The 14,552-nt window shown below is 49.2% G+C and overlaps 1 protein-coding gene across 4 annotated transcripts in view; it reads left to right on the top strand.

The window, feature by feature from the left end:
- ARHGEF37 (Rho guanine nucleotide exchange factor 37) overlaps window positions 1–14,216 on the top strand; it is a 54,161-nt gene extending 39,945 nt beyond the window's left edge. Inside the window, exons 9-14 of one of the 4 annotated variants that reach the window (XM_073010589.1) lie at window positions 366–695; window positions 2,987–3,115; window positions 6,236–6,431; window positions 7,979–8,136; window positions 10,712–10,854; window positions 11,153–11,260. In XM_073010589.1, the coding sequence (XP_072866690.1) occupies window positions 366–695; window positions 2,987–3,115; window positions 6,236–6,431; window positions 7,979–8,136; window positions 10,712–10,854; window positions 11,153–11,159 (963 nt within the window). In that variant the 3' untranslated portion in view covers window positions 11,160–11,260. The other 3 variants (XM_008014945.3, XM_008014949.3, XM_073010590.1) reach the window with 3 other exon arrangements.
- The last annotated feature ends 336 nt before the right edge of the window (window positions 14,217–14,552 follow it).

Here is a 14,552-nt window from a genome sequence, read left to right as displayed (position 1 = left end):
TAGGCTGCAGTGAGCTGTGATTGCGTCGCTGCACTGCAGCCTGGGAGACAGAGTGAGACCCTGTCTCAAAAAAAAAAAAAAAAAAAAAAATTTTCAAGATCTTTGCATAATAATGATTCAAAGTGCTATATAAGATTGAATGCCTACTCTGTGCTAGGCACTCTGTTAAGCTCATTACATGCATCGTCCCCATTTTTCAGATGGGCAGATTGAGGCCCAGAGAAGTTAGATAACATGCTAAAGGTCCCAGCTAATCAGTGGAGATTAGACTGGAGCCCGGGCCTGCATGCTTCCAAAGTCCCTTCTCACAGCCCCTGCCCTTTGCCACTTCCTTTCCTGACTCCCACGCTCACCTCTCCCCACAGAAGCAACGGCTAGAAGGCCTGGTGTGGCAGCCACTGTGCAGCCTGGCCAAAGCCCTGCTTGGCCCTCAGAACCTGATCAAGAAGCGTCTGGACAAGCTACTGGACTTTGAGCGGCTGGAAGAGAAACTGCTGGAGGTGGGCAGCGTGACCTACCAGGAGGAGGCCGCCCGGCACACGTACCAGGCACTCAACTCCCTCCTAGTGGCTGAGCTCCCGCAGTTTAACCAGCTAGTCGTGCAGTGGCTGGGCCAGATCCTGCGCACATTCGTGACCCTCCAGAGGGACCTTGCAAAGCAAGTGCTGCAGAGGGCAGAGGGCAGCATGGCCCAGGTGAGGCCTCTGGGACTGGGACACCTGTGGGGAGTAACCAGGCAAGGCCCTGCAGCCCCATCAGCCAGCTTTGTGTAGGGGCTAGGATGGAGGGAGGATGGGCCTGAAAACAGGTCATCAGGCACGTAGGAGGAGGTGGTGGGAACCTTCTAGATCTCTCTCATGCTCAGTCTCCCTCTATTAATGAAGTCAGACCATGAAAGCAAGGATAGGACTGAGATTCCAGACCATTCCCAAGTCCTACAACTCAGAAGCAGAAGAAGCTTTGCTGGTACAATAGCAGATTTTGGGATTGATCTCTGGAGTGTACTAGAAGTTGATGACAGAGGCCGAAGGTCATTTCTACACAGTAAGGAGTAAATGTGAAGCCAGTGTTATTATTATGACTTCTAGCAGCCATCTTCTCATGAGTACTTAGGATGTACCTCTTTGGAGCACTCTCCATGCGTGATCTCATTCAATCCTCACAACAGCCCTACAGAGGAGGAATAATGATCCTCATTTTAAAAATAAAGAAGCCAAGGCTTCTTTAAGTAGAGGTTAAGTAGCTTGTCTAGGTCCACAAGGCTAATAGCAAGCTTTGAACTCTGACAGTTCAGCTCTAGGGCCTGGGCTCTCAACCACAACACTTAAGAGCCTGTAAAAGGAGTTACCGGCTGAAAGCATAAATAGGTTCCACAGAGGTTTGGATAAACCTCCAAATGCAAACTTTGATTTTAGAATTTGGAAGACTGGAGTTGATATAGGAAGGAATACCCAACTGTTTCCAGATCTTGCTCTCAGATGTCAACATCAGAGCTGAATTGCCGTTGGGTCCAACCTTGGGAGCAATTTCTTTTTTTTTTCTTTTTTGAGACAGAGTCTTGCTCTGTCGCCCAGACTGGAGTGCAGTGGCACAATCTCAGCTCGCTGCAAGCTCTGCTTCCCGGGTTCACACCATTCTCCTGCCTCAGCCTCCCGAGTAGCTGGGACTACAGGTGCCCACCACTACGCCCGGCAAATTTTTTGTATTTTTAGTAGAGATGAGGTTTCACTGCGTTAGCCAGGATGGTCTCAATCTCCTGACCTCATGATTCGCCCACCTTGGCCTCCCAAAGTGCTGGGATTACAGGCATGAGCCACTGCGCCCAGCCAGGAAGCAATTTCAATATTCCTCATATCACACGCTGTTTCCTGTGTGTCACAGTTTCCAGCTCAGCTTTTCCCCATTCAATTCTTTGCATGAAAATTCTACCAAGATTTGCCTTCCCCACCCCGTCTCCTTTCCAGCCGACAGCCCTGCCCTCCAGCACACAGCTGCTGAACGTGGCCACTCTACACAGATGCCTGCCTCAGCTTAGAATGCCGCTCTCCATTGTCCCTCGGCACTTTCACTGTCTGGCATAGAGTAGGAGCTCCCCAAACAGGTAGCAGATGAATGAGTCTCTCCATGAAGCTCTCAGAGCTCCCCATCTCCCTGGGGGGGAGAAGTCATCTCCCTATTCTCTGTACTCCAGCAGCCCTGTGGATGGAACTGTGCCCAGTACTTTCCAGAGCCTGCCTTTTGCTGCAGGGATCCATGAATGTGTTTCCTCTCAAGCAGGGGTACTGGGACTGCAAGCTTTTCCTCTTTTTGGCCCTCGCAGAATTCTGTCCCAGACACTCTGCGAATTGAATTAGGCCTGAACCATCAGTAAAAGAAGTGTTTCTCTTCCTTGAGGGCAGAAGAGCAAATCGGATGAAGTGATCTTTTCCCTCTCCTGTAGCCTAGAGATTTTCCCTCCTGAGCTGTCCCAACCCCTTGCATTAAAGCTGGGATGTGCAGAGCTGGGGAGTGTTTGGGGATGCCAGTAGAGAGGTGGTCATGTTTATAAAAGCAGAAAGTAAGGGTGCTTCCTGATTGGCCTGTCAGAGTCTGCTGGTGACAGCTGCCAGCCTGCCTTATCTATATCCTGTGGTCCATGCAGGATATAGTGGCCTGTCCGTGTGGAGCCTGGGAAAGGCTGCAACCAGAAACCTCAATCTCTCTGCATCCTGGTGGGAGGAAGGCTCTAGGTCAGCACTGAGAGCAGTGAGTTTGGTGACAAGCTGTGAGTCTGGTGACAAGCTGTGAGTTTGGTGACAAGCTGTGGGGTCTCACTCACCCCTAGATTGTCTGATGAAAGTGCAAGTGATCCTGCACAGGGTCAAGGTCTCAGGACAGAGTATCACTCAGAACTCCGTGGGTTGAAAGTAACGTAAACCCAAACCAAGCCAGGGATCTCCTTGTCACCTCTTGTCCAGCTCTGTTGACAGTGTCTGTCCCCACTTAGCTGCCCCACCACCATGTCCCAGAGCCTGCCTTCAGGAAGCTGGTGGAGGACGCACTGGGCCGGACTAGTAACCAGCTTCGCTCCTTTCAAGAGACCTTTGAGAAAGTGCTGCCACCTCCCACCACACAGGTAAGCATGCTTCCTCCACCCCAAAGACTGTCCAGTTCTTCACTGGCCAGTAGGGTAAGGCTCCATCCATCCCCTCTTTCCTTTCCTTTTTTGTCCCCCAACGTTTCCTGTTATCCATGGAAATATGTTCTCTTCTCTCTCCTTTCTCTTTGAGCTGGGGGTCGGGGGCATACCCAGATACATACATACTCTTTATATCCAAGAAGTAGAAGAACAGCACAGAACTTCTGAGTCAAGAAAAAGAAAACCCAAACATTAAGTGAAGTTAGACATAATGATGGGTAACTGGCATTGACATCCAAAAACCTAGAACTTCTTCAGATTGTCATCAAAAGGTATCCTTGTCCGGGCATGGTAGCTCACACCTGTAATCCCAGCACTTTGGGAGGCCAAGGTGGGTGGATCACTTGAGGCCAAGAGTTCAAGACCAGCCTGGCCAACATGGCAAAACCCTGTGTCTACTAAAAATACAAAAATTAGCTGAGCGTGGTGGTGTGCACCTGTAATTCCAGTTACTTGGGAGGCTGAGGCAGAAGAATTGCTTGAGCCTGGGAGGCGGAGGTTGCAGTGAGCCAAGCAAAGGTATCCTTTTCCTTCCCTGCCTTCTAACACCAGCTTCAACATGAGCATTCAACATAAATAAAAATTTTGGATATGTCATTTAAATTTCCTATTGCTATGGTATTTTTTATTGTAAAGAACAGTATTTCAGCTGCACGATGGTTTACAAAGCTTTGGCTGACCAAATGCTTTTGTTTTTGTTTTTGTTTTTTTGAGATGGAGTTTCACATTGTCGCCCAGGGTAGAGTGCAGTGGTGTGATCTTAGCTTATTGCAACCTCCACCTCTCAGGTTCAAGCAGTTTTCCTGCCTCAGCCTCCTGAGTAGCTGGGATTACAGGCTCCCACCACTACGCCTGGCTAATTTTTGTATTTTTAGTAGAGACAGGATTTCACCATGTTGGCCAGGCTGGTCTCGAACTCCTGCCCTCTGACCTCAAGTGATCCGCCCACCTCAGCCTCCCAAAGTACTGGGATTACAGGTGTGAACCACCACGCCTGGCCCCAAATGCTTTTTTAACAAATGTATTTTCCTTTAAAATATAAGGAGAGGTTATCTGTTCTAGTCACTTGAAAAGTGCACCCAGGGTGTCTGTGTTTTAAAAGTAACTGAAGCAGCTGTAGGGAGAAGGGTCTCCTCAGAATGTGGCAAGACCTGGATCTGAGAAATTGAAACTGTCCCTTCACATGCATCATGTGAACTGAAGAGTCAGGAGACAGCCCTGAGATTTCCCAGAGGGAGAATGGGGCCCCAGGGACACAGAGAAACAAGAATGGGAGACCAGCAGAAGAGGACAGATAAAAGTGGCCCACACCTGACCCACACCTGGCCGCAAGCATAGAGACCATCACAGCCTGATGTCCGCCACGATGCTGCAGGCTGACTCCTCGTTGACCCCACCTGTCCCTCCGCCTACCCTACATGAAGAGCTTTGCCCAGCAGAGGCCTCACTGACTAGGGGTGTGCCATGGGCCCTGACACTTGGAGAGAGAGCATGGGTGCAGAGAATAAACAGCAAAGCAGCCACTTGAACGTGTCATGGGAACCTCTTCTCTCTTTTTACTCAAAACAAATTACAATGGCATGTTTCTTATTGGGAAAGCAATCCATACTTATTGTGGAAAAGTTAAAAGACACAGAAAAACAAACAAGAAACAAATGGAAACATCCAGAATCCCAGTATGTGTTGCACATTGGTAGGAAGAGTCACCCCTTCCCACCCTCCCACCTCTACACACACACACACACACACACACACACACACATATACAAACCTCCTGCACATTCCTGATGTATTTGGCTGAAGGTATAGAATCCAGCGCAAGTGACGTCGTCTCCCCGGACAGGAGGAGCCCTCATGGGATCTTTGCAAGCCCTCCTTGGGTGCCCTCCCACCCTTGGGGGTGACGCTGTTCTCTGCGTAGGGAGGGCCGGTCAGCCTTGAGAAAGAAGCCCAGCGTTTGTGACACCACTGTGAGTAGTATGCATGCACTCACACGGATACCACTGTTCTAAAAGAATTGACCCACAACACCACTGTTCTCAAAGAAAACTACCTCGTCTCTACACTCCTGTTTAAGGACCTGCTATAGAAACATTGGGACCTCCCGGTTCTAAATCCTGAGACAGCATCCCCTTTGGGGCAAGGATGTGGCAGAGTCTGTGGCCAAATGTTCCTGAAGGGCATCTCTACCTGCCTCCCCACACCCAACACCTCCCGAGAAGTAACCACATAGAGCATGGTGAACACACACACACACACACACACACACCCCTCTCTAAAGACAGAAAGTAAATATGTATTTAGCATATTTAGTTTCTTATTGATTTTACAAAAAGGGGACAAGCATCCCTGAGTGTCTCCTTGTTGATACTCTTCTGGAAGCAGTATCATGGAATGGAAAAACAGAAAATTCCAGGAGATTTTTGGATAAACTGGAAGTGCCAACGAATCATTCTTTCCAGCTAGATGGCAATTTTCATCTAGCTAAAACTCTCTCCCGTGTTTCTGCTACACCATTCACCAAGTTTTCCACAGTGCCTTGTAAATGGCAGGTGCTCCATAAATGCCTGTGGACTGAAAACCCATGGAATCAAAGGTTACATGCCCTCATTCGTGTGTATGTGAAATCTGCCATGTGCGGCCCTAGCTGGCTATTTAAGAAACCAGATGAATAAGGTCTGGTGCCCACACGAAGCTCACATTCTGATGGAATTGAAAGACCTGTCCGAGGCATTCTGCTGTGGGATAACTTAGCCTGATGCTATGGGCAGAATTTAGGGCCCAATCCTAGGAGTTCAGTAACTGAGAGATTTCAGAACTTGAATTGGAATTTTAGAGAATCCCAGAAATTAGAATTTTCTTCCAAAATGTCGTTGGCTGCTAAGAGCCAGCCATCTGCTAGTGAGGGCCCTGTTGCCCTGATCAGGGTGGGCCCTTCAGTGGCAGAGTTAGGATCAGGCCCAGTACTCCTGGCTCTCAAAATGTGAGCAAATGTTGGTGCCAGCTTTGACAGGTTTATTCAAGAACTTGTGTCTGTCTCTGCTCCTCCTCTCCCAGCCGCTCCTTCCAGGGTCTGAACGCCAGGTGCAGGCTCTCCTGAGCAGGTATGGCCCTGGGAAGCTGTACCAGGTGACAAGCAACATCAGTGGGACTGGGACTCTGGACCTGACTCTGCCTCGGGGCCAAATTGTGGCCCTCCTTCAAAACAAGGACACCAAAGGCAACAGCAGCCGCTGGCTGGTGGACACCGGGGGTACGTGGGCCTTTGTGAGCCCTTCTTCTCCTTCTGGGAAAACCACCCCACAGAAGCCAGTGCAGAGACCCGGGCACTCTTGTGGGCCAAAGTCGGGCTGTGCATTCCAGGATGGGAGTAGGCACAAGTGATATACACAGGGCTCAGGGCACAGTCAGCTTAGAGTGACTCCGTGGGGCATGAAAAGCCAACAAGAGGAATTCAAGCATTCATTGCAGGGTCTATCATGAGGCACCTATGGTGTGCTGGGCGCTGAGCTTATGAGACAAGGCCCTGCCTGGAGGGCCTTGTAGACCACTGGGGTCAACAGGGCTATATGGAGAGAACTCCAGACCACCCTGAAAGATGGAGATGGGCACAGAGAGAGAATGCTCAGACCCTGGCTGCACTGCGAGAAGTCTGATGTGCAGAATGAGGGGAGCGGTCATCCTGTGCACTCAGCACTGGTCATGGCCTTGGGGAGTGCTGCTGAGGTCTGGGTGCCCCACTGTAACTGGGAACTGGGCTGGAGGAAAGTGGCACCATGAATCCAGGTGAGAGGGCCCAGGAGAGCATCTTCCAAAGAGGGGTGTGTGACCCACAAGATGAGGGGTGCATGAGATTATTGTCAGGGGATCCACAGACAGTTTTTCCTATAATACACTTCAGACAGTGTGTTATAATTGTTACTGAAGCATTTTAATGTGTATTAGAAAAAATATAAGTAGTCCATAATTCCATGATTATAATCATATTATTGTATAGTACAAGATGAAGTTTTAAAAAGTGAATCAATTAAAAAATTAAGAAAGCGGTACAAATCAGACAGAAATCATGAAACAGCGCTTCCATGACTTAAGGTGGGAACAACAGAACGGGTATTAAGCAAGGCCCCCGAGGCCAAGAGGACTGGATTTCGATTCCAGCTCCACCACTTTGCTGACTGTGTGATCTCAGGGAAGTCGTGGAGCCTGTCTGAGCTTGCCTGGTTCAACGTAAAATGGAGATGATATTACTGGCTGCTCTCAAAAGAGTTGATGTGAAGACTGTGTAATCAAATGCTGGCTCTGTAGTTTGGCACGCCCTCAGGAAGTGATAGCCATTCCTAACGACATCGATCAGAACAGCACTGGACTAGTTGCTACACACGAAGGAACTGGGGTCACGTGGAGAGGAGAAAGGCAGTCTCTGCCTCCTGGGAAAGGCAGTCCTGGGGAGAGGAAGTAGCTCTTGCTCTGGGCAGACACCAGAGGCGCATGGGAGCTGGCAGCTCATCAGGAGAGCAGTTTTCATGCCAGTCCAGGGACAAAATTTTAATCTCTCTCATAGTTGATCAAATGGAGTGGGCTGTCCAGTAGGGAATGAGCCCCCCATCACTGGGGTGTGTAAGCAGAAACCAGAAACAGTGAGTGTGGGGCAGGGGGGTTCAGGGTTCCTAGATGACCTTTTCAGGTTCTCTTGGGTGTTGAGAAGCTGTGTTGGAGACATTTACATCCATTGATTTTCTTCCCCCTTAAAAGGGACGGGAAGGTGGCCCGCAGTCCGCTAACCTTCTGCATGCTCCCTAGGACATCGTGGGTATGTGCCAGCTGGGAAACTGCAGCTGTACCATGTGGTCCCCAGTGCAGAGGAGCTCAGAAGGCAGGTGGGGCTGAACAAAGATCCCCGATGTCTAACACTGGAGCCCAGCCCAGCTCCAGCGCCCTCTATTCCCACCGTGAACCAGGTGAGTATGGGAGAGGGCTAGGGGCTTGCCTCCCCTTGGCCGTCTGGACTGTGGCTTGGATTTTCCTTCTCTCTCAAAGTCTATGCCCCTCCTATCTGGTGGAGCTGCCATTCTGTGAGACCAAGGCCTTGATCAGTGGCCATGCCAGTGTCCCAGCCAGGAGTGGGACCTGAGGAAAGGGGCCTCCCGCCCCTACCACAGCAACCACAGAGAACTAACTCCTCGTTCCCCATCAGCAGGGCAAGTGAGATTCATTCATTCATTCATTCATTCATTCATTATTTGCCAGGCACTGTACTAGATGAGAGATACAATGATGAGCAAGACTAAATCATGGTCTGTGCTTCCCTCAAACTTCTAATCTGAGAGTAGGGAAAACAGTGATTAATAAAATAATTGCATGACTAACTGAAGTTAAAGTTAATAGTAGAGAGAAATACCAAAGCCCTAGGTGTAGAGAGGTCCAAGAAAGGTTTTGCTGAGAAGAATGGTGCTTTTTCTCAAACAGGAAGGGAGAAAGGGAATTAATTGGATAAAGAGGGTGTACTGGGGTATGGATGAAAAGAGCTCTGCAGAAAAGGCCTGGTGACAGGAGAGGGTAGGAGGTGCATGAGGAACCAAATGAAGCCCGTGGGGCCAGAGAAGAAAGGGGACAGACTGGGATGTCATCCTGCTGGAGAGGTGGGCAGGAACAGGCCAGCAGGGCCTTGTGGCCTTGGTGAGGGTGTCAGTCTCAGTCTTTCTCTGAAGAGCAATGGGCAGCATGTGTATGCATGTTCATGGTGGCATTATTCATTGCAGCCAAATAGTAGAAACAACCCACAGGCCCATCAACATGAATGGATAAACACAACGCGAGCTCTTCGTACAATGGAATATTATTCAGCCATAGAGAGGAATGAAGCACCAGTACATGCTGCAGCATGGACAAGCCTCGAACACATGCTGCTAAGTGAACAAAGTCAGATGCAAAAGGCCACATAGGATTCCATTATGTGGTTGTCCAGAATGGGCAAATCTGTAGAGACAGAAGCTGAATGAGTGTTTGGCCGGAGCTGGGGGTGGGAGGTGGGGAACGGGGACTGCCAACTGGTATGAGATTTCTTTTTGGGAGTGATGAAAATGTTCTGGAATTAGTGAGGATAGTTGCATGTATCTGTAAATATACTAAAAACCTCTGAATTGTATACTTTAAAAGGGTGAGTATTATAGAATGAGAATTATATCTGAAAAATAAAGTGTTTGGAAGCCATTAAGCGATTTGGCTTTGCAGGGATGGAGTCCATGAGCGGGGAAGAAGTTCAGTGGGATGTTGGAAGGATGTGATGAGACAGTAAAGCTGGGCTGCATGTATTGTGAACCTCCCTCAATGGTGGCTGCTCTCACAGTGATTGGCAGTTGAGGGCGGTGGGGGGTGCACCGCAGAGGAAGCAGGAGCGACAGAAAGGATCTGGACGAACTCAGATGCCTCGGGCCAGGGTGGCTGGAGGAGCCTGCAGCAGGCTGTGAGTGCTGCATAGGTGTCTAGGGACCCTCTGCGCTAGAGCTTGTGCCACACCCACCAGGAAGGCTGTCAGACCAGCATCCTCCAGCAATAGCCAGAAGTAAAGCACCGGGGGCTACAAAGGACCCACCAGAGCCCCACTGGAGGGCCTGACCGCCCAGCTCAGCTTCTGCCCCAGTGCCTCTGGGGAAAGGAATGGGGTTGCCCCTGCCGCCCAGCTCCAGTCAATGTGGGTGGTGTCTCAGGGAATCCCCATCCAGGGGCTCATTTGGGTGAGCTCAGCTGTCTATCTACACAAGCATATTAACTGCTTCCTCTGGGATTTTATGGGACTTGCCCGGGATCATCCCAGCCCTTCCATGGTGCTTAATGTTCCTGAGGCCTGACCATCAGTAATAACAATAATTGTAAAAACAAAAAACAAACAAACAAAAAAAACTGAAGCAGCCTGCGTAAAGCCCTATACATATATTCCTTCATGAAATTCTCTCAGTTACCTGAAGGGGATGGGACCATTCCCTCCATTTTGCAGATGGTAAAACAGGCTCAGAGAGGTTAAATATTAGCCTAATAAATGCCATCCTCGCCAGTTGTTTTCTCTAGTTCAATTTCTCTCTTTCTCTCTCTTTCTTTCTCTCTTTTTTCTTTCTTCTTTCTTTCTTTCTTCTTTCTTTGTTTCTTCTTTCTTTCTTCCTTTTTCTCTTTCTTCTTCTTTTTTTTTTTTTTTTGAGACAGGGTCTGGCTCTATGGCCCAGGCTGGAGTACAGTGGTATGATCTGGGCTTACTGCAGCCTCAACTTCCAGGGCTCAAGCAATCCTCCCACCTCAGCCTCCTGAGTAGCTGGGATTACAGGTGTGTGCCACCATGCCCGGCTGATTTTTGTATTTGTAGTAGAGACAGGGTTTCACCATGTTGGCCAGGCTGGTCCCAAACTCCTGAGCTCAGGTCATCTGCCCCCCTCTGCCTCCCAAAGTGCTGGGATTACAGACATGAGCCACCGTGCTTGGCCCAGTTCTATACTTTTCTGTAAAAAGTAAACAAGTTACCCAAATCCTTGTCTCCACTTTCAGCTGGCAAACTGGCCTGGGCAGCTCAAACCGTTAGATCTGGAGAGGGATAGGGTGCTGAGTCCGCTCAGTGATGTGGCAACAGTGGATCAAAAATCTCTGTTTGGAGGTCAGACAGGCCTAGATTCACTGCTGTGCAATTTTGAGTAAGTTCCTTGATCCTCATTTTTCTTATCTGAAAAATGCAGCAAATAGAATGATAGAATTATTGTGAGAACCCAAACCCAATAGAGTGCCAGGACAGTGCCAGTCACATAGTATGGGCTGTGGTACTAGCAGATGCAGTCATTGCCTTTAGCACAAAAGATGTACTTGGGAGGTGAAGAGCATCCAGCAATGGGGATGAGAGCCAGGTGGGTGGGAACAGGATAAACAGCCTCTCCGGATTGAGTCTGTCTACCTTCTCACCCTAACCATTTCTGTGTCACTCCCCATGTGTTTCAGGTCATAGCCGTATACCCTTTTGTGGCCAGAAGCAGCCATGAAGTGAGTCTGCAGGCAGGCCAGCCCGTGACCATCCTGGAGGCCCAGGACAAGAAGGGGAACCCAGAGTGGAGCCTGGTGGAAGTGAATGGACAGAGGGGTTATGTGCCTTCTGGCTTCCTGGCCAGGGCCCAGAGCCCAGTTTTGTGGGGCTGGAGTCTGCCCTCTTAGGGTACCCTCCGTGGAGCCCACATTGCCAAGTGGTGGGGGAGGCTTAGAGGCTCTGACTCTGGAGGGAAAAGAAGCAAAGGAAAGGTGGAGGAGGAAGGGAAGACCAGGCCAGGGTGGGGGAAGCGCACTCAGGAGGCAGCCAGAAGACGTGGGCGGGCCTCGCAGAGTGCTTGGTGTGGCGGGGGCACAGGAGGCTCCAGCCAGGACTGCTCATTATGTCTGCATAAAGAACTCATTCCGACCTGGGGTCACAATGCACTTGGACAGCAGGTCACAGCTGATTGGCCAGGACTCTCCATAGCTTATGGCCTGTCTTAGCTGTGCCTCCATCGGGGCCTGCCTGTGGGCATGGGTCACACAGGAGAATGTTACCTGAGTGCTGTGTGGTTGCAGGAAGAGCGGGTTCTGGAGGAGTCCAGAACTGCCTGGTCAGACAGTTCATTTACTACACATGGTATCAGGAGACATCATAACCAATGAGTCAGCTTTTATTCTCTTTGCTGGAAGCTGAGTTTATCTTGGGCAGTGACCCACCGGGAGCCCTCTCAAGTGGGGAAGCTGTGGATTCAACGGTGTGGCAGAGAGGTTCCCAAGACCCTTGACTAGTCCTGGGAGTGGGTGTGACCAAGTCATAGTTCTGGAATGTGTGTAGGCAAATTCAGAGGCTGTTCCAGGGAAGAGGGGATTTTGATGCTGTGTTAGGTGGGGTGTGTGAGGCTGTTGGCAGCAGGTGAACAGCTGCTGCTGTGTTCTTTGGACTAGGGAACAAAGAGGTATGCAAATCATAGAGGAAACTCTGGGAAGGTGGTGAAAAGGCCTAGTGCATGGGGAGGTTGGGGAATGGCTTGCTTTCCTGTTTCTGGATAGAAGGGGAGCCAGGGGGAACCCCCGGTGGTTTTGGGTGGCCCCGGAAGTCCTGGAGGCAGCCGTGGATGTGATGCAATTGCCTGTGGGACCTTAGATGTAGGACACAACTTCAATGTTCCATCCAGAAAGACCTAACTCAAGGGTTGTGCTGAGAATGACGTGAGGCTAAGCATGGAGAGCTCCCTGTAAACTGTGAAGTGTGATACAAATGTAAATGGCAGCAGTGATCTCAGGGTGGCCCCCACCTTGCAGCCCTCCCTCATGCCCATGCCCATGGCAGCAAACCTTGTTCATCAGTATGGCTTTCTTTCCTGTAACCCGAGATCTAGTTTGGGGGCCTTCTCAGTACTGCATTCTACGTAGCCAGCCTCTTCAACTTGGTAAGTGAGCCACTCCATTCTAGAACCTGGAAATTGGAGCCTCTCAAAAACAGTTCCTGTTCAAGGAGGACTGACCCGCTGGGGCAATGTTGGGTGCAGTGCAGTCACTGCTTGGGGTTGTCATATCTAGGCTATTGCTCTGGGCAAAGATAAACTGCAAGATTCACAGAAATGGGAAAAGGTGACCAAGTGTGATCTTATACAACTGACAAAGTTTGTAACCAACCCAAGATAGAATGTGTGTCAAACAGGAGGTAGTTTAGATATATTTCCAAGAACATGTCTATGTTATAACCATAGTGCCTAAGCAGTGAGCTCTGGTTTTTGAAGGGCTTTTAAGAAATATATACATGTCTGTGTCAGACAGTCTATAACTTGCCTCCTCTGGACCTGTTAAAGCATGAAGACTGCGTGATACAAGAGAAATGCAGCCCCTACAGTTCCTTTCTCAGCAGCGAATTCACTTTAGAGGATGCTCTTGTCTCATTCTCCCTGCTCTTTCCTGCTCAGATTTCTGATAAAAATAAAAAGCATAGGGGAACAGATAATGAAATAGGAAACCCACTCGTGGGTTCCACAGCTACCTACCAAGGGCCTACTGTGTGCTAGAATTGTAGTTCAGGGGTTCTCAATGTAGCTGCTCACTGAAGTTACCATGGCAGGTTTCAACTGGCAGAATCCATGCTCCCTCCCACCCAGAGATTCTGATGAAATTGGTTTAGGGTGTGGCTGGGCCCCAGGAATTCAGAAAACTTCCCAGGTGCTTCTAATGTGCAGCCAGGGTTAAGGACCTCTACCCTAGACACAAAGTATTGGATAGATAGACCTGGGGCCAGAGATGGCCATGAGCTGTAAGCTAGGATGTGCCCCAACTGAGCTCTGCACTAGCTAGTTCAAACAGGCGCTTTAGAGGCAGTGTGAAAGGGGACAGCCTGTTTTGTCAGGTCTCAGAATGTATATTTATTAAGTGCCATTAAAAGGGACCTGAACAAAATTGGATGTCTTATAGGCAAAAGGGAGGAAAATAAAATATACTTGGAACCAAGTCTATGTCATGAAGGGAAAATAAAAATGTATTCAGTAGCATGTGGGTTATGGTTTCTCATAGACCAGGGGATAAGATTAAAAGTCACTGAAGAGTGGGAAAATGCATATTGAGAAGATGAGAATGGCCTGTATTTTCTCCAGGGGTATCTGTGTAATATGCCTTTTCCCTCTCCAAATGCCTAGAACCACGGCACTGTGTCTTATTTATTTCACTGTTGGGCTGTCACATACTAAACTTGCAAAGATGTTTGCCTATGAACTGAACAAGACTTCCAGGAGTTGAAGTCTGATTCACAAGGGTACCCCTTGCCTCCCATGATGGAGTGAGAACTCTTAAACCCCTCAGGCCCCAATTCAGTTGTGGACATGAGGACAAGATTACAATATCAAAAGAAAGATGAATGAATGCTTGGTTAATATGATGAGCACCAGCTCAATGAGTAACTGATGTGAACTGCCGGGAATAAAGGACTTCAAAGATGGAAAGTCTCTGGAATTTGTGTGACTCTAACCACTGGGTAGCCAGATGCCCTGCTGTGCCATTTGTTTGCTAGACACTTGCTGTATATAAAAATGACATCTTGTTTGCTCAAGTATCCATTTAATGGACACCCTTCATGCCTCAGGGAGCTGGCCTGAGCTGCTGGGGGATACAGAAATAAATTAGACAGATGAGGCCCTGTCTTCCAGATCCCAGTCTCTAAGGGAGGCAGATGAGGCAACCATCAATTAAATGCTGTGTAAGTGTCAGGATGAAGTAATGGCAGGTGCCACACAAGCCAGGGAAGAGGCCTGCCTCTGACTCAGACTTGGCGGCCAAGGAAGGCTTCCTGGAAGTGGTGAAATCCAAGCTGAGGCCCAGTGGGTGATTAGGTGAAGATGGCAGACAGAGCACA

This window comes from Chlorocebus sabaeus, chromosome 23, assembly GCF_047675955.1.
Source record: "Chlorocebus sabaeus isolate Y175 chromosome 23, mChlSab1.0.hap1, whole genome shotgun sequence".
Classification (NCBI taxonomy): Eukaryota; Metazoa; Chordata; class Mammalia; order Primates; family Cercopithecidae; genus Chlorocebus; species Chlorocebus sabaeus.
The sequence above is the reverse complement of the archived record's forward strand: the minus strand, read 5'-3'. Positions and strand labels throughout refer to the sequence as shown.